At 46.0% G+C, this 19194-nt stretch overlaps 1 protein-coding gene across 6 annotated transcripts in view; it reads left to right on the forward strand.

Annotated features, from left to right (window-relative positions):
- The window catches only part of WDFY4 (WDFY family member 4), a 254443-nt gene that overhangs the window by 75065 nt on the left and 160184 nt on the right, over window positions 1-19194 (forward strand). For all 6 annotated transcript variants that reach the window (XM_038410907.2, XM_043518469.1, XM_043518472.1 and 3 more), the window contains exons 14-19: window positions 971-1064; window positions 13533-13747; window positions 15209-15321; window positions 16753-16960; window positions 17295-17371; window positions 18365-18583. In XM_038410907.2, the coding sequence (XP_038266835.1) occupies window positions 971-1064; window positions 13533-13747; window positions 15209-15321; window positions 16753-16960; window positions 17295-17371; window positions 18365-18583 (926 nt within the window). The remainder of the gene's footprint in view (window positions 1-970; window positions 1065-13532; window positions 13748-15208; window positions 15322-16752; window positions 16961-17294; window positions 17372-18364; window positions 18584-19194) is intronic.

A 19194-nucleotide genomic window follows, 5' to 3' on the forward strand; every position in this document is an offset into this window, starting at 1 on the left:
CTAAGCTGTGCGTGTGTGCGTGCGCACATAGATCCTAAACCCCGCGCACACAGCGGAACACCGCACACACAAAAATTTGCACAGAAACACAACAATTTGCACAGAAGAAATTTTTTGCTCACACGGCCTGTCAAAAATTAGAGGGAACATTGCCGTACAGCCCACATCTTTCATCTGGCTGGAGCTTTGATTCAGCTGGAAATTTGTGTGCTTCTCCAAACATCCTGAGCCTACAAAGCCTGAGCTAGAAATCTCACGAAAAAGCAGCTCTCTCATCACGTTACTGGAATGTCCTTCTTCTAGCCAGTAACGTGGCATGAGCAGACTTCCCTGTGGATTTTGATGCTTCGTTTTCCTCTCCCTGAATGGGCAGGGGCATGTGGCAAAAATGAAAACTGGTGGGGAAAAGTAAATAGCTACAAACTCTTTCTCCCCCTCTAGGCAGGTTCTGAGAGTTGGTTTGATATTTGGGGAAGGGTTTAGTTGCTCAGGAAAGCATTCTGAGTTTATTCACACTCTGTACCTTCCCCACTTGCTGCTGTTGGTTTGGGGAATCCTAGAGATCTTGCTCAGGGCTGGATTCTAGGTTGTGATCTTGGGATCTCAGTAATAGAGAATGTGGCACCGGCTCTGGAGGCGTCAGACTTTTTGTAGCTTACTCCTTCTGGAGCAAATTCTTCAAGTCTGAGTCATTTGAAAAATGGTTCTGCACACCTGGGTGTCTTTTGCGTCATGATCCACGAGGTCAGATTTGAGCTTTGGTTGTACCTTTTGGTGCTTCTACAGAGTGCATCTTGGTGGTGTTTCCATTTTTGGCCGTCCCAGGTTGCTGGTCCATTGGTTTATTTTTTAGCACTGAATCTGGTCAATGCAAGCAAAGAACAATGTGGTTGTCCGCTGGGGAACTGGCTCACCTTGTGTGACCTTGTCAGCAATGCTTTTACTATTTCTCCTCATCTTTTTCCTGCAGGTTGGAAGGGGGAAACTGTGCCATTGTACATCCAGGTGCTGTCTGTGTCATGGTGAGGCTGCTTCCAAAGCTCTACAAGGAGGAACACCCTGAGGTAAAACTCTGTCTGGATGGTGCTTTGAGCCGTCTTTCCTCCACCCCTTTGACCTGTCCTGTGCTGTAAGTACCGTTCACTCCTGAACACGAGCATCACTGAAATCTGTCCAGACAACTATCAGAGAAATAGTTCATTGTTCTCATCGGGGCAAGAACAACAGAAGAGCTCTTCTTCCAGGGAGATCATAGAACCAGGATTAATGGATCTTTACATTTAGGAAAGTAGTGCCCTGTGGGTTGATTAAAAACTTGCATTTATATAGCACCATTCACATTAAAGGATCTCTCACAGCTTGACTGTGTCCTTGGGTTCTGATCTGGTGCAGAATACAGCCCCTGCTGCTCTCTGGATACTCCCTGCAGCAAATAAGAGGGCTGCTAGGTGGAGGCTTGGTTCCATTCCCTCTACTAGCTGGCCAGAATATCTGATCAGGCACGAGGGGATGGGGGAATGACCCCCTGGTCAGCAGCAATTTATTTCCCTGCCAGAGCAATAATGGAGACGGGGAGGGATTGGTCCCTCTGTGTCCCCAGTGCTTCCCGTGGCTAGTCGTAAATGGGTCTGGTTATGCTCAAGGATCACTTCAGTCACCACTAAAATACAGCCACCTCTGGGGCTGCATACGCTGCTGTTTAACAGAGGCACAGCAGCTTACAGAACAGTTTAGTACAGGAAGGATGTCAAATCCGTTGATAACCACAGGGGGGATTGAGGTAGAGTCGGAAGAAGGCACTCCCTTTGTCCAGGACAGCTGGGGCTAATGACTCTGCTTTTCAGATGAGTGGGTCTCTAACTGCCATCAAATGAACAATGATCAGAGACCAGGCTCCTGTCTTATTCGGATTGTAAACAGCCCGGTGTGTTCAGGAGTGCATGGATTCATGCTCTTTCTTTAGCCAGTGCAAACAAAGCCACATATTTCAAAGAAAGGGGCAAGGGACAGGTTGGTTAAAGCAGGAGGGACTTCTGAGTTGCATTGGACATTAGGGTCACATCTCATCCAAAAGCATCCTCTCCTAAATTGACTCTTATCTTTTATAGCCCCCATCACTGGACTATTTTTTAGCTTCCGTGTAGCTAATGTATTTACCCTCACACCCTCCTGTGTGGTAGGGAAGTGCTGTTATCCCCATTTGACAGATTGGGAAACTGAGTCACAGGAAGTAAGTGACAAAGGTCATAGGTCACACTTGAAATCTGTGGCAGAACATTAATAGAACCCACGTTTCCCATGTATCCAATGGTAGCGCCCTCACTACTGGCCCCTCCTTCCTCTCTTTCTGCAACACCCATCCAACTACTGGCTGCGTCTGCCTCTGTTTTGTTTACAAGGCTGATGTGATCGCAGTGTGGAAGTTTAATGGAGAGGGTGGCAGATAGAGATGGGCAAGAAGGTTTTTGGATAAATTTTCAAGTTTGGGATGTGTACCTGCCTCTGTGGAGCTGAGGTCAGCTGCGTTACAAGACCATACTCAAAACTCCCAGCGCTACCTGGGTTAGGCTGAGGGGAAATCCAGCAAGATCTGCCTCTCCTGTAGAATTCTGGGATTCTTGCTGCCATCCCACTTGGAGCCAGGGAGTGCAGAATCACATATGGGGGGGGGGAGGGGGGAAATGAAAGGGCACCATTCCATGGCCCAGGAAAGGGCTGGGTATGATTCAGCTGAGTCTGGGACAACGGGTCACCTTGGATCTTATCTTCTCCAAACAGCTTTACCAAGTTCTACTAGCAAAGTACCACACAGTCACCTCCCTGTTCTTCCTCCTTTTGAGGCGAATTAATTTCCTCCAGGCACATCTGATCTGTAGTGGCCTTGGATTGAGTCCTGGGGCCAGATTTTCCGAAGAGCTCAGGGACTGGTTTTCAGAAGCTCAGCACCCACTGAGCTCAGTTCTCTGAACTGTGTGGCTCCAACTGTGGGTGCTGAATGCTTCTGAGCCTCTAGTTCCTAATATAAAGGGGCAGGCACTTACATGCCAGGGCACCAATGTGCTACCATAATACAAATAATATATAATAATAGCAAATGTTATTAGTTGGAGCGAGTTGAGATCTCAGGGCCTTGCCTGGTTGGTCATTAATTGCTAAGAACCATCTATCTTGGCGGGAGTTAATGCTGCTGCTTTAAAAGCATGTGAATGTATTCAATTAAGAACATATAAAGGGTGGATTTAAAGGCCTGATCTAGCAAAGTAAGCTGCATATATGGACAGCTGCTCCTGCGACTGACTTCATGGGTTTGCGGGGGAGTTGTGCGAGAGAGAGTAAGGGCCTATGGTATGGGGATCTCTTTGCAGGCATCCCCGGGTGGGGGATTGTGCTGGGAAAAGGAAAATGGGGTGGCACTCCTGTGGGTGCCCCAGGAGGCATGTCTGTTCCATGTAAACTACATGGACTCCTTAGTAAAGCATGTATTTACAGAGGTGCTGCAACCTGGCATTCCAGCCATGTGCACACAGACTGACCTCCTGGGGCTAACTACAAACCCTTCCCTCCTGCAGCCTCCCATTTGCCACTGCAGAGGCCAGTGGCGGGCATAGTGCTCTGGGTGCAGTATACTCACTAGTGATCACTCTGAGCTCTGCTCTATGGATGGGGCTAAAACTCTCTAACCCATTGACTAGCACACAGCAGAAACTAGGGAGGTGCTTTTCTCAATCCAGATATGCCCCATCTGGGTAGGTACTCTCCACTCCGCATCATGCTCCTAGGACCCAAGAGCCTACATGAGAGGGAATGGGCTTCCCACACTTCACCCTTCCTGCAGTGCATCTCGTGCATGTACACAGCAGCTGTTGTTTGGGCCAACACTTGGGATTAGGATGAGCAAATGTGAAAAATTGGGATGGGGTGGGGGGTAATAGGAGCCTATGTAAGAAAAAGACCCCAAAATCAGGACTGTCACTATAAAATCAGGACATCTGGTTACCCTACTTGGGATCAGCACTTTCCCTGGTATCTCTTTCCACCAATGCATGATGCATTTTTCTGTTTGCAGTCTTGCGGCTCAATTCTGCTCTTGGTTACACTGGTGTCAATTGCTTAAACCAGTGGGGTGATACCAGGGCAATTATGGTATATGTAAGATCAAGCCCTGGCCTCTTACTAGCAGTTACAGACTGGTTCAGCAATTAACAGGAAATGGGCACTCAGTTAGCTTCATCACAACTAGGAATCTGCTCAGGTGAAATTTCCTTTTTCAGGCTCGCCCCACACACACCCTGACTGAACGAGCAAATTATCCAGTGTATGTCTGCTGCCTTTTCTGAACTATTTAGATTCAACGAGCATATAAACAGGAGGTTTGGAATAAAACCAGATTCCTCATCAGCACCTCTGGAAGGTGGGAGTGTAATTAACTGCTGATGTTTCTTGACTCTTCGTTGCAAGCCAAGCCAGCAGCTATTAAAATTTTGACAATTACTGTAATTAATTTCTGAAAAACAAGTAGAACAGTTAATTGGATGTGAGAGAGGAGCTGTCAGGGAAGTTGCTGTATCAGAGCTGGCTCTGCAGTTCTGCTGGATGAGGCAGGGAAAATGAAAACCCCACAGACTTTCAGTAGATGGCAGTGTTATTAAAAATATGAAGAGCTGGGAAACAAATTCCATCAGTCTCAATAACATATTTGAATCTATTAATCTTTCCTTCCCTTCTCTTTTCTTCTTCCCCCTTCTCTCATTTGATAAGGAATTAGTAGTAGTTGTAATATTTATTTAGTATTATAACAATGGAGATCAGAGCCCCATTGTACACACATAATAAGAGGCAGTCCCTGTCCCGAAATGCTTGCAATCTAAACAGACGCGAGAAAGGGTGGGAGGGCAAATAAAAGCATAGAGAGGTGAAGTGGCTAGCCCAAGGTCACATCGGCAACACAGACAGGAATAGAACCTGTGTCTCTAAGTCCTCTGCTTCTGTCCGGTAGAATATGCTGCCTTCCTTAATATATGTGATTTGAAGTCTCATTATAATCTGAAGATGAACTCTGTGAAGCTGATTGTGTGAATCTCCATATTTTATTCTTGCTGTGATTTCTGGGCCAAATTTGTTCTGCATACAAGCTGTACTAACAGCTAGTGCTTCTGAGGTTTTTCTGCCTCCTAGCGTAACCCGCGATTATGATGATGTCTCCCGAGCTTCACTGGTGATGGGTGAGACACAATAGACTGAAGCTCTGCCATGGCTGTCAGCTTTCTGGTGCCAGCCTCTGACACATTCCTGGTATTGAACAGTGCTGGGAGCCCACTGGCAGAGCAGCGAGCTACTCAGGCATCAGCGGGTCATGGTCTTGTGCAAAAGCTGTAGCTCAAGGATCCCTGACAGATAAATAACTCCCCATGGTGGTAGAGTGGTAGCAGATAGAAGGGAAATGAGGAAACCTCTTGAAAAGCCAGAAGGGGGCTATGGCACCGTGTGTGCACATCACACTGAACACAGCATGCCAGCTGTTCTTCCCTTCTCATCCATATGCTGTTTTGGGAGTTGTGTTGGAGGTGGCTGGAATGTTTTATGGTTGGACCTTTCCAAGAGTGGGCCCCATGTACACAGGGTATCCGTCCTGTAAACGGGCAGCATCCTATCTGCTGGAAGGGGAATGGGCTTTGGCATGTGTTTGGCCATATAAATGCTCCTTTATTTCTGCTTCCAAACAAGGAAAGAATCCTTGTGCTTGGCTCACTATGTGTTCTGTGCCTGACAGCCCAGGAAGCAGCTGCAGCAAGGAATGGAGATGTCAATTGTGTTTTTCAGTCCCTTATGCGGCTATACCGTGGTGGTGTTGTGGCATATGCTCCCTGCGCCCAATTCCACTCCTGCTGAAATCATTGAAAGGGCTCCCACTGAGTTCAGTGGGGACTGGATTGGGCTCTCTCTGCCCACGGGGGCTCTTACAGCTCGCTGGCTGGTAGCGCTTGTGCTTTGTCATGAGGCACATCTGAAGGCCAGAAGATGACAGAAGACAAAGCTCTCCTCTGATAGCTCAGCAGTGGATCTTGACTCAGATGTTCAGCTTTCCCAGAGGTAGGAGCCTGTTTCTAAGGAGAACAAAATGTCTGTCAGGATCCACACAAAGGTCTGGGAGGAGGTTTTTGGCCTAGAGTTTGTGGTTGAGTTGAACAGCATGTTCTTCAACAGCAGAGATGGACAATGGGTGGGCGCTGAGCACCACTTTGCGAGTCTGAATGCCGTGTAAAAACATTTTGGGATGGAGCATGGAGTTATCTTCCTGAAGGAATCAGTCCAGCTTCATATACAAATCCTTCCATTTCACCAAAGAGGGGAACCAGCAAGCACTGCTCTGCAGAAGCATTAGTGGAACTCAATAAACATTAATGCATTCTGATTCTGACCTAAGGAAACAGGATCCATTCCCAGTTAGATTTGCTGCTTCTTGGTGACCTTTATCAGACCCAAGCAGTGATGTGCTGAAGTAACACTGAGCGTGTCAATGTACTGAGAGTGGTAATAAGTAGCAAGACAGACAGGAGACTCGATCTCACACAGCAGCCTTTTCTTCTGACCTGACCAGTATGACAATTAACAGCTGATGAGAATAGATCTGTGGTTGTATGTTGCAGCCATCTCTACTGGCAATTAAAAAAACATTTGGATGTCAAAATGAGACATATGAAAATTTGCTAAAAGCCCTTCAAAAAAAAAAAAAAGGCAAAGGTGCTGTTTGAGTCTTTAAAGGAAATTTATCGAGCATCACTCATGTGAGCACTCAACCCTTTTGCAAACTGTGTGCATTCATTGTAATGACCCCGTTTATGCGAAGCAAATATTCTCTTTCCTTAAATGCAAAATCATCAGTGTCAAAATGAAATTGATGCCTATTTGGAAAGCTAACGGCAAAATAAACTTATTTACCGTCCCGGTTCCCCCCCCCCCAAGCAAGCTTTGTGGCACAGGGCATTTGCCACCGAAGGATATTTATATTGAACTTTTACATATTGCTTCTCTTCTTTAAAGTTATCTTGGCATTTCCTGCTTTCTGGATGGTTTCCCAGGATGAAGCCTCTCAGATGCCAGAAGGGTCGCTGCTGGGCCTGGTCTTTGTGACGTCACAGAAAGATGCATTCTGTGCTCTTGTCAGTGAACCAGGAAGTACAAAGAATGTATTTCCTAAGGGGAACACTTTTTAAAATGTATTCCTGTGCTGAATGTTCCTAGTGATCAGTTTGTAGAGTCATTCAGTGATGACTGGAGGTGGAGGAGTTGACTACTTCATTCAAAACCTGTCACACAGTTCATCATTTAACCAATCTTGCAGAGTAGGTTTATCACCGCAGACTGAGTTTGGCCCAGTTTTCCATTTTATGCTGCAATTACCTTTAGCAGGTCTCTCTCGTGATCAGGTTGTATTTGGGAGCTTGTGTGTGACTCAGTTGTATGGATAGGGGAAGAAGGCTGTGCATATTCAAAAGATTGTGCTGACTCACACTCCAAGCATACTGAGGTCCAGAGAGGCAGACAGTAGTTGTTTTAATACCTACTTGCATCTTACCCAGTGATGCTGCTTTTAGGCCATTTCTCACTATTTGCCTTTGGAGGTAGTCCTTGATTTAACCGAAACTAAATGGTTTGCTCTTGTTGCTAATGTTCATAGCAGAGCACTTCACAAAAACTGCACAACTGCACTCTCCAAGTAGTGAATTGCTGCTTATAAAGTTGTGGCAATATCATAATTAGCCACTTTCATGTTTCATGAGTTATGTTTTGATATTTGACATTTCTCACCCATAAGCATTTATTATTATTATTATTATTATTATTACTATTTTTATTATTTATATTGCAGTAGCACCTCGAGGACCACAACCAAGATCGGGGCCTATTCTGCTATAGCCTATACGCACACATGATAATAGATTGTGAACCCTCTAGGGTCAGAGACTATCTAAATAGACAAGACAAAGGGAAGTGGAGGACACAGAAACCCAAAGAGGGGAAGTGACCTGCACAATAATGACAGAGCGAAGACTAGAACTCAGCTCTCCTAGCTCCTACTCCAGTACTTTCTCCACTATACTGCCTTTTTAAAAAGAAGAAGGTGTGATTTAAAGTGTCATTATCATAGAACCATATAATGGAGGGCTGGAAGGAACTGGGAGAAGTCATCTTGTACAGCCCCCTGTACTGAGCCAGGGCCAAGTAAACCTAGACCGTTCCTGCTAGGTGTTTGTCCAGCCTGTTCTTAACAACCTCCAGTGTCAGGGATTCCACACCCCCCATTATAGAATCTATATTCTGTTATAATCTCTGTTCTCATGGGGTAGCATTTTACACTGGTGCAAGTGACCAACGGTGCTGGAACAATGTGTATAGCGGGGGTGTTGAGAGCCATTGAAACCCTCTATATGATGGAAACCACAGGAGGTGTGGCAGCTCCCCCAGGATCTGTAGTTCCAGCATCTATGTAAATGACTACCCAAGAAGCAAAGCAAGTGAAGAATCTAGCCCTAAGTCACAGAGTTCAAGGCCATAAGGGACGCCCCAGATCATCTAGGCAGCGGTGTCCAATAGAAATTCGATGCTAGCCACACTTGTGATTTTGAATTTTTCTTATTAGCCACAATTTAAAAAAGCCACATGCATTACCCACAATTCAATAGCCTATTAGCCACATGTGGCTAGTGGCAAACGTATTGGACACCGCTGATCTAGAGTGACTTGCCTAAGCAGAGCCAAGAACTGAATCCAGATCTTCCCTATCCAGAGCTAACCACAAGGTCACCCTCCCCCTCTAGCATTGATCACTTCTTCCTGGGGATGTAGGTAGATGGTGTATCCTTCCTTGCTGCCATTCTCGTTTGGACTTGCTGGTCTCCCTTTAATTCTGTGTTTATACATTCATTTTAAAAAATCAATTGCAGATGAGAGAAACCCACAGCCAGGTGTCCTGCGTGTAGAAGATGGGTTTAGGTAGCATTAATAATGGAGTAGCTGAGGGACAGAGAAGGGTCCACCTGGCTGCCCTGTATCAGGGGTATCTTCCTGAGCTGTTGAATTTTCTTGGATTGCCAGACACAGTTAGTGGGGTGGGAGTGCTAGGGGGTAGATATCTCCCCGCCCATGTGGAAAAGGGGATCAGCTGCTGTGATAGCACAATTTCTTTGGAGTCTTTCGAGACTCTTTTCTGGGCCTGGGATCTGTGTGTGTGCCGAGGGGGTGGGAGTGGTGAAATGGTCTGGTTGGAGGCACATCATCTTCTCTGTTAATGCCATAGCGTTCCTTAGCTTATGGTAATACACTCTTTAAGGGGTCCCCAAGGCATCTGAGGTCAGGGTTCAATTCCTTCTTTGGAGCTGCACTGCCAGAGCCTGCAGGGAGGTATGCCTGGGGCACAGAGCTGGACAGATGCATGGGTTGGGGGAGATCTGCAGGGTGTGGGGGCAGGTCCTGCAGCCTGTTTTGGGGAGCTGGGAGCCAAATCTTCCCCTTGAGCACCTCCCCCCGCCCCGGCCCACCAAAGGCTTTACCCTTGAAGGAGGGGAGCTGACCCAGCTAACTTGTCTGGCTTTGAGAGATGTCCATGCAAAGATGTCATAGCATCTGGAGGGCTGCAGGATTGACTTAATGTGAGATTCTCTGTGTAGATGCTGTCCCGACTGTAACAGAACAAAAAACCTGCAGGCTGTCTGCACATCATCTCACTGTGCTGCTCTGACCCTGGTGCAGTGTAATGTGCTCTTTACACTCTCTTCATAAAAACCATCCAAACTCTCTGGAATCACCCAAACTCTCAGAAATGTACATTTGCTTAAAAATCAGGCTCCAACTATGGAATCTTCCAAGAAACCCTAACAAATTATGCAGAAATGTTCTCTTTCTGCTGCGCCTTTCATCCAGAAAGATCCTACAAGGCTTTATTGACTGTACATCAGGACCACTACATCCACCTATCAGGCCAGACGCAGAGGTCCGATGGCACAGCACTACACAAGAATTTAGAACACAATGTGGAAAAGACAGCATTCAGCCAAGTCTGCAGGAGGATGTTAGGGAAGCAGAATGTAATTCAATGAGTTAGACTTTGGGCAGGACCTCAGAGTTAATACCCCTACCCTTAACTTTCCAAGAGGTCTTGATTGCCTTGATTACTAATGGTTAAGTCTCCAGTTGTACATCTCTTCTAAAAGGCAGCACCGCTAACATCCTTAGCACCAGAATGGTTCGAGGCTGATTCCGGGGGTGGGAGGGACATCATTTACTGATTCCCCAACAAGAATTACTGCAGCCCAAAGAGACACCTTTCATCCTAGCCCTGACTCCCGCTTAGAGTGTGAGATTCAATACAAGGTGGAATGGCTGCAAGGCAGTCCCAGCAGCCCTTATGTCAGTGCTGGTCTAGACTCTGAAGCTGTGGTGCAAGCCACGCCATTTCTTTAAAAGCTCACCCCAGAATTTCTCATGAACCGTGCTGGGTGCAGAAGTCTCTGGAACAGGAAAGAGCCCCAGGATCACATGGGTGAAAAAGCACGGTAGAAATGGTTCATTCAAAGAAGTCAGACAAGCCATCTTTGTCTCTATATGGAAGTGAAGTATGTACAATTCATAGTGTCTACTTCCCGCTCCCCCTTCTCACCACACATGGATGCTGCAAGCCATAACATATGGCTTCAGTTGTACTGTGGCATGACAGAGCCCAGTTCTGCAAGCATTCACTCAAGCAGTTCTTACTCATTAATGCCAATGGGTAAGCTCCTAATTAGTAAGCTGTTGTGCTAGAGAGGGACTTTGTTTCATGGCTGCAACAGGGGACTCAAGTTCTGGGTTCTTGTCCCAATTCTGGCAGTCCCGGCTTGGTGTGACTTACTCGCTCTGGGTAATATTTTCAAAAGCATGTAAGTGAGTTAGGAGCCTATGTCTCATTGAAAGTCAGTGCGTTAGGCTCCTACAAATGGGATTGTCAAAGCGTGCCGGGTGCTTAACTCTCAATAATTTCCAGGGGAGTTAGGCACCATAGCTACTTTTGAAAATCCCTCTATAAGTGCATCAATGAGATATAGCATCAAATAGTACCTCCCTCAAGGGTGTGTTGGGAAGTTACTCAATGAATGTGTGCAAAGGGCTTTGAGTTCCTTGAATGAGGGGTGCTAGGGAAGTGCAAGACTTATTTGTTTTTTTTGTGGGTCTATGCCTATCTCATTTTTAAGCCCAAGGGGACCGTATCCTGTCAAAATGAATCCACACCTTGAAACTTTTGAGGCATTTGTCTGTCCCCTAACAAACCAACATCATTTGAAAGGGAGAGAAATTCAACTACCAAGTTTTGAAGCGATGAATTGTTAGAAGGAGGAAGCTGGGACTACTTAAGAATGTCGGGCAAATTACTAGATGACATTTTGCCCTCAGACTTTAATCTGATACAGAGCTGTGAGCCCTGCTGTGTTCTAATTGAACCTCCAGTTCCCTGACTCATGGTGCAAGTAATATGTGTTAGGAAAATCAATCCATGTATATGGGGAAATGTAGACTGGTTTCCTGCCACCATTAACATTTTCACTAAAAAAACATTTTACTGGAACTAATATTCTTGAAAACAGCACATTTTATTCAAAACAAGGCAATCTCAGTATTGACAGCGCTGCTGTGATAATGAGAACAATCAATTTTTTTGTACTCCATTATGGTTCTATTGGATTTATTTTGGAATAAACCTATAGTTTCACTTAGCCAAGTTCTGTATCTTTTTTTTATTTTTTTCAACTTTACGCAGATTGTAAATAATAATTTGTTTTCATTCCGTGGAAGAGTAAGTGAAATAACATCAATAAAAATATAAAAGAGTTAGACATTCATTTCCACAGCTCACCCAATCCTCTTGCTAGAAGAAGAGAAATGTGTATTGGATCCGGAAGGGATCGTATAAGTGTAGTGAGAGAATATACGTTTCTGCTTGTGTAAAGATAAAAGAATAAATCATTGAGATTTAGAGCTAGATTTCTAAAGAGCTTAATTTCCATTGAGATACCAAAATAAGGGGGCAGATTGTCCGGAAAGCTCTGCAGGTTGGGTGCTGGGAACTGTCTTGAAAATCTGGCCATTAATGTTGCAGTGGGGGCTGCCAGGTGGGTGCTCAGCACTTTTGAAAATCTGACCCTAATTTAGGGTGCCTGAATAGGAGCTGAGCTCAGGCCCTGATAGTGGGCATTGAACATGTCAAATTCCAGCCCTGAGAGCTTCAGAATCTAGCCTACGTGGTCTAAGATGTGAATCTCCTCTTACTTATACCAGTGTTATACCAGTCTACTTCACAGTGAGCCTGGTGGAGTTATTTCCAATTAACATTGCAAGATCAAGCCCAGAATGTGGACATCAGCTACATTTTCTGCATGTCTGATGTCATTGGAATCTTGCTCATATGCTCAGGGTTCAGCTGATCGCCATATCTGGGGTCGGGAAGGAATTTTCCTCCAGGGCAGATTGAGAAGAGGTCCTGGGGGGTTTTCATTTTCCTCTGTAGCATGGGGCACGGGTCACTTGCTGGAGGATTCTCTGCACCTTGAAGTCTTTAAACCATGATTTGAGGACTTCAATAGCTCAGACATAGGTGAGAGGTTTATCGCAGGTGTGGGTGGGTGAGATTCTGTGGCCTGCATTGTGCAGGAGGTCAGGCTAGATGATCATAATGGTCCCTTCTGACCTTAATATCTATGAAACTATGTCATCATCTGTAATTCTTTACTAAATAAAGTTTGTATTAACTATTTCCCTCGACAATATTTAACACATCCAAATGCTTCTCCTGTGAGAAATGCCCCAATCTTACAAAGACTTATGGTGATATATACTATATACAGTTACTCTTGCAGAGTCCACTTGGGTCTCTGGGCCTTCCTACATTCTGACTGGCCTACAAGCTGCTTTAAAAATCAACACAAGTTCAGTTTTTTAAAAAGTGCTTAAGAACTACTGAAGCCCTCCATTCAGCAAAGCACTTAAGCGGTGCTTAAAGTTAAGCATGTACTGAAGATTTTTACCGGTTCAAGGCCTTAATTCATGGTTGTTTCTAAAGCACTGAGTAGGTCACATTAGTGTGACTGCCCATGTGCTTAAAGTTAAGCATGTGCTTGCATGCTTTGCTGGATCAGGCCCTGTGTATTGTGAGAGAGCAAGTGGTGTTATCTCTGTCTTATGCAGGGGAACTGACTGACTTCTACCCTAGTCCCTTCACAAACATGGTGTGAAGAGAGCTTCTGCAAGAGAGCTTGGCCACAGATGACTGAGCAGTAGTCAGATGGGAGAAGGTGGCTGGGCTCTCCTGATGCTGAATTTTATGGCACAACCACTAATGCATTTAATCAAAGCAGCATTGGTGTAGATGCCGATCCTGCAAGCTGCTGCTCATGGGTGGATCTCTGCAACTATCCGGAGCCGATTGAAATCAAGGATCCGCATGGAGCCAGCCTATGGAGTTAGGGTCTCAGGCACACTGACACCAACCCTCTTTGTTTCAGCTTTCCCAGGAAATCCAATGCTCTGTGGCCGATCACGTCCAGTCCTTGGTGAAATCGGAGAAGAGCCGTCAGATGATGTGCACATCCGGCTTGCTAAGCACCATCATAACCTCCTGTCAGCATGCTCTGAACAATGACAGCCACCCATTGCACCTGCCTCTCATCAGGATTTTTGAGAAGCTTGCCTCACAATCCATTGAGCCAGATGTATTAAGGTACCGGATATGTATTTAGCAGAGTGGGTTTTACGGTATCTTTCTGCATTAAGGCTGTGGATCCTTTAAGGAAATGGACTAACACAAACTAGCACTGTGATTCAGCAAGGCACTTCACCAAGGGCATTAAGTCCCAGTTGGGACACTCCACAGGCTTAAAGTTAGGGACATGCTTGAATAAATTGCTGAATTGGGACCTAGGGTAGTAAAACTTTGTGTTTCTGTAGAAACTTCCACCCAGGGATCTCAAAGCACTTGATAGATGTTAGTTAATTAAAGAACTGCAGTACGACTTGGAGGAAAGGATTATTTTCCTGTTTTTCAGATGGGGAAGCTGAGGCGCAAAGAGATGCAGCGATTTTCCCACATTTGCACACACTGTCAAAGACAGACCCAGGGGTAGAACCTGGAGTCATATTGCTCAGTCTTTTGCTAACATCAATAGACCATACAGTCTCCAATAAAGCTAACAAAGGCCTGTTTGGAGTGGGCTTTGGAAGGAGTGGAGTGCAGACTGGGTTTGAATGCGCACCACAAGTTTGTCCAGATTCTCCGAACATCTTGTCCAAAGCTGAGCTGTAGATTGTTTTCTTGTAAGATTTCTAAAGCTTCCTCCTTCTTGTTTGGCTGGAAATTCAGCTTTTCTCGTGGCAATGTGGAACTTTGTCTGCAAATCGCAGCCAGCACCAGACAAAGCAAAGATCTGGGAGAGAGAAAAATATTGGGGAAGATATAACCAGCCTTGTGGTGCTAATATTAGGGATGTTGAAATCCGCGACTCCATCACATTATATCTGAAATGCAGAGGATAATCAAGAGGCCACTGATTTTTTTAAGGATCTTGGGGGGACACCTGATTTTAGGAATGTCTTCCTTTAAGAGTTTCAGATGGCTCGCAAGATCCTTATGAAATCAATGGCCTCTTGATTATCCTTTGCATTTCAGATATGGTGTGGTGGTGTCACTGATTTAAACTCATGCCCAGGCCGGTGTGCACATAGGCTTTTCTGCAGAGCTGGTAAAACAGCTTTCTTTCGTTCTTTCGTTCTTTTTTCTTTTTAAACCAAAAAATAAGAGAAAATCCATTTATTTCATTCCTTTGAAACTTTTCCAGGAATTTTTGAAAAAAAGAAATTGATGAAAACAATGAATATGAAGATTTTTGTTTTGTTTCAAATGTGGATTTCCCTCCCCCCAATAAAAAACATGTTAGAAAGTGAGGGATAAAAGAAGATGAAACAAACAATGTTTTCTTTAATTTGGAAAATGTTGATTCTGCCAAAAAGCCATTATTTTGTGTGGGGAAAAGCTTTAGAGTGTGATTTATATTTTTTGTCCCACTCTGCCTTTCAAAGTAAAGGTGGCTTCACTAGCTAGAAGGCTCTAACCTCAGGGCTTTGCTGTGTATGCATTGATGGCAGTGCTCCAATATATCCTATACAAATGTGTTTGTGTTCTCAGGCAGTTCCTCTGGCTTGGGACCCCTCTGCCAGCCATGACTGGGGCGTGCAGAAACCCAGCTAAGACTCCATTGTATCAAGAGACTAGTTTGTGTAAAGCAGCTTGCAGTGAAGGTGAGAGCTGTAGCGTGGAGAATGGCGTTAGTATTCCGGGTGCGCAGGCTGGGGAAAGGAAGCTGCTGCCAGACCTACTTGCTGAGAAGCCAGGCACAGTGCAGATCTAGCATGCCAGAGAACATTAGTCTCTAGAGTGGGCCACTGTGACAAACTGGTATGTTGATCAACAGCAGGAGCTGAGCCAAGAGCATTCAGAACTCAAAGCATGAAGTTTGATAGCTTGAGCTCATGATAGACTCTGTCCCTGAGGCTGTGATAGACTCAAATCCTCACACAGAGTGGGATGCCTACCACATGCCGACCTGTGGTTTACACTAGCACATCCAGCAGTGCTCCCCAAAGGTGTATGGCCTACTGGGCTGGGGGCATGAGCATACCTGCCCCCTCCTGTGGGTCTAGAGGGAGTGCGTCTATACGGAGCACTATTCACTTCAGGCAGCACACGTCCTGTGCTCCTCACCGGTACAAAACCATAATGATAGAATTCCCACCCCATACATGTGTTTTGCACGTGCGTCAGTAACCCCATAAGGGGCAAGGTAGTGGAGAACCAGCCCCACAAGTTTTTCACAGGCACAAACTCAGCACTCACCTGCCCGTTGGGTTTAGCCCTTTAGCTATTGAATGATGGAGGTGGGGAAAGGGGCCAGCAGGGTTAGGCACCTGCCCCAAGGAGGAAGGGGGAAGGGAAGAGCACTCCTATCTGAGGAGCTATGTTGGGGAAGAAGAGCTGCTTCTCATAGCTCTTCTCACAGACCTCACCTACGACTGGGGAACGCTTTTGACTGAAACTTTTTCGCTGACAAATGCAGGTTTGTTGACACTGAAATACTTTGTGAATTTGTGCACCAAACCGTTTGTATAAAACCAAAAAAGCCCCAAAACCCTACCACCACCGCCAGCTCCTTCTCCCCCCTCCCTCACCCGCCCCCCATTGCAACGTTTTGATTTTTCAGTTTGAACCAATGTTTCTTTTCAAAATTTCCTTTAATTTTATTTCAAAGTTCAAAAACATTCAAGAAATGTTGACATCGAAATCAAAAGTTTCAGTTTTGTCCAAACAAAATGTTTCGTCTGATCTGAAAGGAAACTTGTTTTGGCTTTTTTTCGATTTGCTGCAAAAAAAATTAAAATTTCATTTTCCATCCAATGTGAAAGAACGTGGTTTTTTTTCTGATTTTGCAAAATTGCTGACTGACTGAAAAATGCATCATTCCCCCAGCTCCACTCCTATTTCACCTCCCCCACACCCTCCGCAGCACCAGAAAGATTTCTGCAGCCCGCTGAGGACTAACTGAGCATAGGGAGAAACCATGACTGATCAGATACATGCTTTGTGGCTGCAGTCAATGAAATGGGAAAGAAGCATGCTACAATGGAAGTAGTGACAGTGCTGTGCATTGCTAATGATGGGCTTTATTGTTGTAGATTCAGGAGCAGCTGTACTGGACAATCCTGTGGTTCCTCAGTTAGCCATACGGAACACTAGTTCCCCATGGGCATCCAGGGGCTCTGCGATGGCTCTCCAGACATCTATGAGTCTCATCTCCATGACGTCGCCGCGGAACTTCCAGCCATACAACACTTCCTTGGCACCGTCCTTCGTGGAGTTCGACATGTCCCCTGAGGGATACGGGTATTGCTACGATTTATGCTGCTTTTTCTATCACTTTACCGAGCCTCCAGTCTCTTATTTTGGACCAAACAAGAAAGTCATAGCAGATCCTCCTGCTCCCATAATTCCCCTCCCTGCAGCACTGCTAGCAACTCATACAGCCTACCCACAGCCCTCCTAGTGATGGCAGATAGAGTCTGCTATGCTCTTATCCTCCTCATCAGCCTAGACTCACTGAGGGGCTGAGGCTGCAGGATTGTAGTCAGTGGCAGGTTGGCGTGCGGAAAGAGCACAGAGCCAGGTCCTTAATAGCTCGCTGAGACAGGCTTGAATTTCTATTTTCTTTGTTTTGCAGCTGTTTGTTCCTTCCCACGCTCTCCATTGTGATGGGCCCCAATGTGGAACACTCCATCTCAGGAGGGATAGGAATGGGTAAGTACCTGCTGGTTCATATGGAGCCTTCTGAGAAAGATGAACATAGCCCTCCTGGTCTCAGGCATCCTGCGGTAGCCAGAGATGGCCGCATACAAGACCACTGCTTCAACACCCTCCCAACTCTTGCCTCAGATCCAGCTCTGAGATGTAGAGCTCAGGTCTCTCTCTGCAACAGGCCATGCTGAAACATTTGCTCTGACTGGTAGGAGTAAAGGGGTGACTTAAGGCAGGGCAGATACCAGGAAAACACCCTAACAGGTGAGATCCATTAGACTTTGGGATAATTCCCCAGAGGAAGGGACAGAAGCTGCATCACTTGAAACATTTAAAACTAGGCTGGATAAAATACTTGGAAACATCCTGTCTGTAAGAATCCTGCATTGGCCCCTGGAGGATCTGCTAGGTCTCCTCCATCTCTGACCTCTAGGATTCTCTGAACTCTGGGGAAGCTGGGTTCCAATTCCAGATCCGGACTCCCCCCACAGGAGGCAAACTTCTAAGTGTCTCTCTCCTCAGTCAGTGGCCAGGTAACCCTATTTCTTTTCAGTTTTCAGAGTAGCAGCCGTGTTAGTCTGTAGCCGCAAAAAGAACAGGAGTACTTGTGGCACCTTAGAGACTAACAAATTTATTGGAGCATAAGCTTTCATGGGCTACATGAAAGCTTATGCTCCAATAAATTTGTTAGTCTCTAAAGTGCCACATTTCTCTTCAGTTAATCCTGGGCCCACATACATCCTGTCTGGCACAATAATAAGAGAGGCAGTGCTGTCTAGTAGGGGGGTGGGGGGACTTGGAATTAAAGCTCCTGGATTCCACAGTTACTGCTTCCACTTACATGCTGGGGGACTTCAGAGAAGTCATTTGACTACTCTGTGCCTCACAGGGCTCTAGATTAATATTTGAAAAGGGCTCTGAGATCCTTAGATGAAAGGGACAAAGCCCTGTTGTTAGGGACGGGGTCCTCACATTCATTTTGTTTCCTTCCTGCAGGTGCTAGACTGTTCCCACCCTTGGGTGGCCTGACTGTCTCCTCCTGGTTCCTGGTCAACAGGTTCTGCTCTGCCCGCGATGCCCACCCCCTGCGCTTCCTCACCGTGGTGCGGCACATGTCGAGGATGGAGCAGGAGTTTGTCTGCTTTGCTGTCAGCTTCTCCCCCACAGACCGCTCCTTGGTTATCTCCACAGAGGAAGTGGAGTTCCAGCCACTGGGTAAAGCTTTCCAGGGTCAGCCGCTGGGCACCACAAGGCCAGGCCCTCAGTCATTTGTGGGGACTAGAGATTTAAAGGGCAATCTCCACTTTCCTTTTAAAAAGGAATTCTAGCCCTCTGCCTTGGAAAGAGCCTTGGAAAACAGAAACAGCTATCCACTAATCACTAGGGTCGAAAGGGAAAAGAAGTGGAAGGGTGGGGGACCAAAGATCCCTTCCCCCTCTTACCGTATCTATTTATCTCTGGGTTCTGTACTGCCCCCCATCGCTGCAGCATCGGATGCCTGTATTCACAAAGGGACTTTGGCATTATGATGCTGGGTGTCGCAAGGCTTAACTTCCTGGTGCCTAGAAAATCCTGCAAAACCTGAGTGAGGCACCTCCACTCCCTAGACAGTAAATGGGGAGAGACAGCCCCCTTAGACACCGATTCACAAAACCCAGTGCACTAGGCAGCTCCTTGCCTAAGCCAGCCAATGGGAGGGGCCAACAAAAGGGCTGTGCTGAGCCTATGGGGATAGGTGCCTACATCTGGGCTGCAGGGCGGCACCTAGCTCTGCTTGTAATCCACAATGCAGGAACCTTCTTTGGAGTTAGGCATCTCAGGATCTC

Source organism: Dermochelys coriacea, chromosome 7 (assembly GCF_009764565.3).
Source record: "Dermochelys coriacea isolate rDerCor1 chromosome 7, rDerCor1.pri.v4, whole genome shotgun sequence".
Classification (NCBI taxonomy): Eukaryota; Metazoa; Chordata; order Testudines; family Dermochelyidae; genus Dermochelys; species Dermochelys coriacea.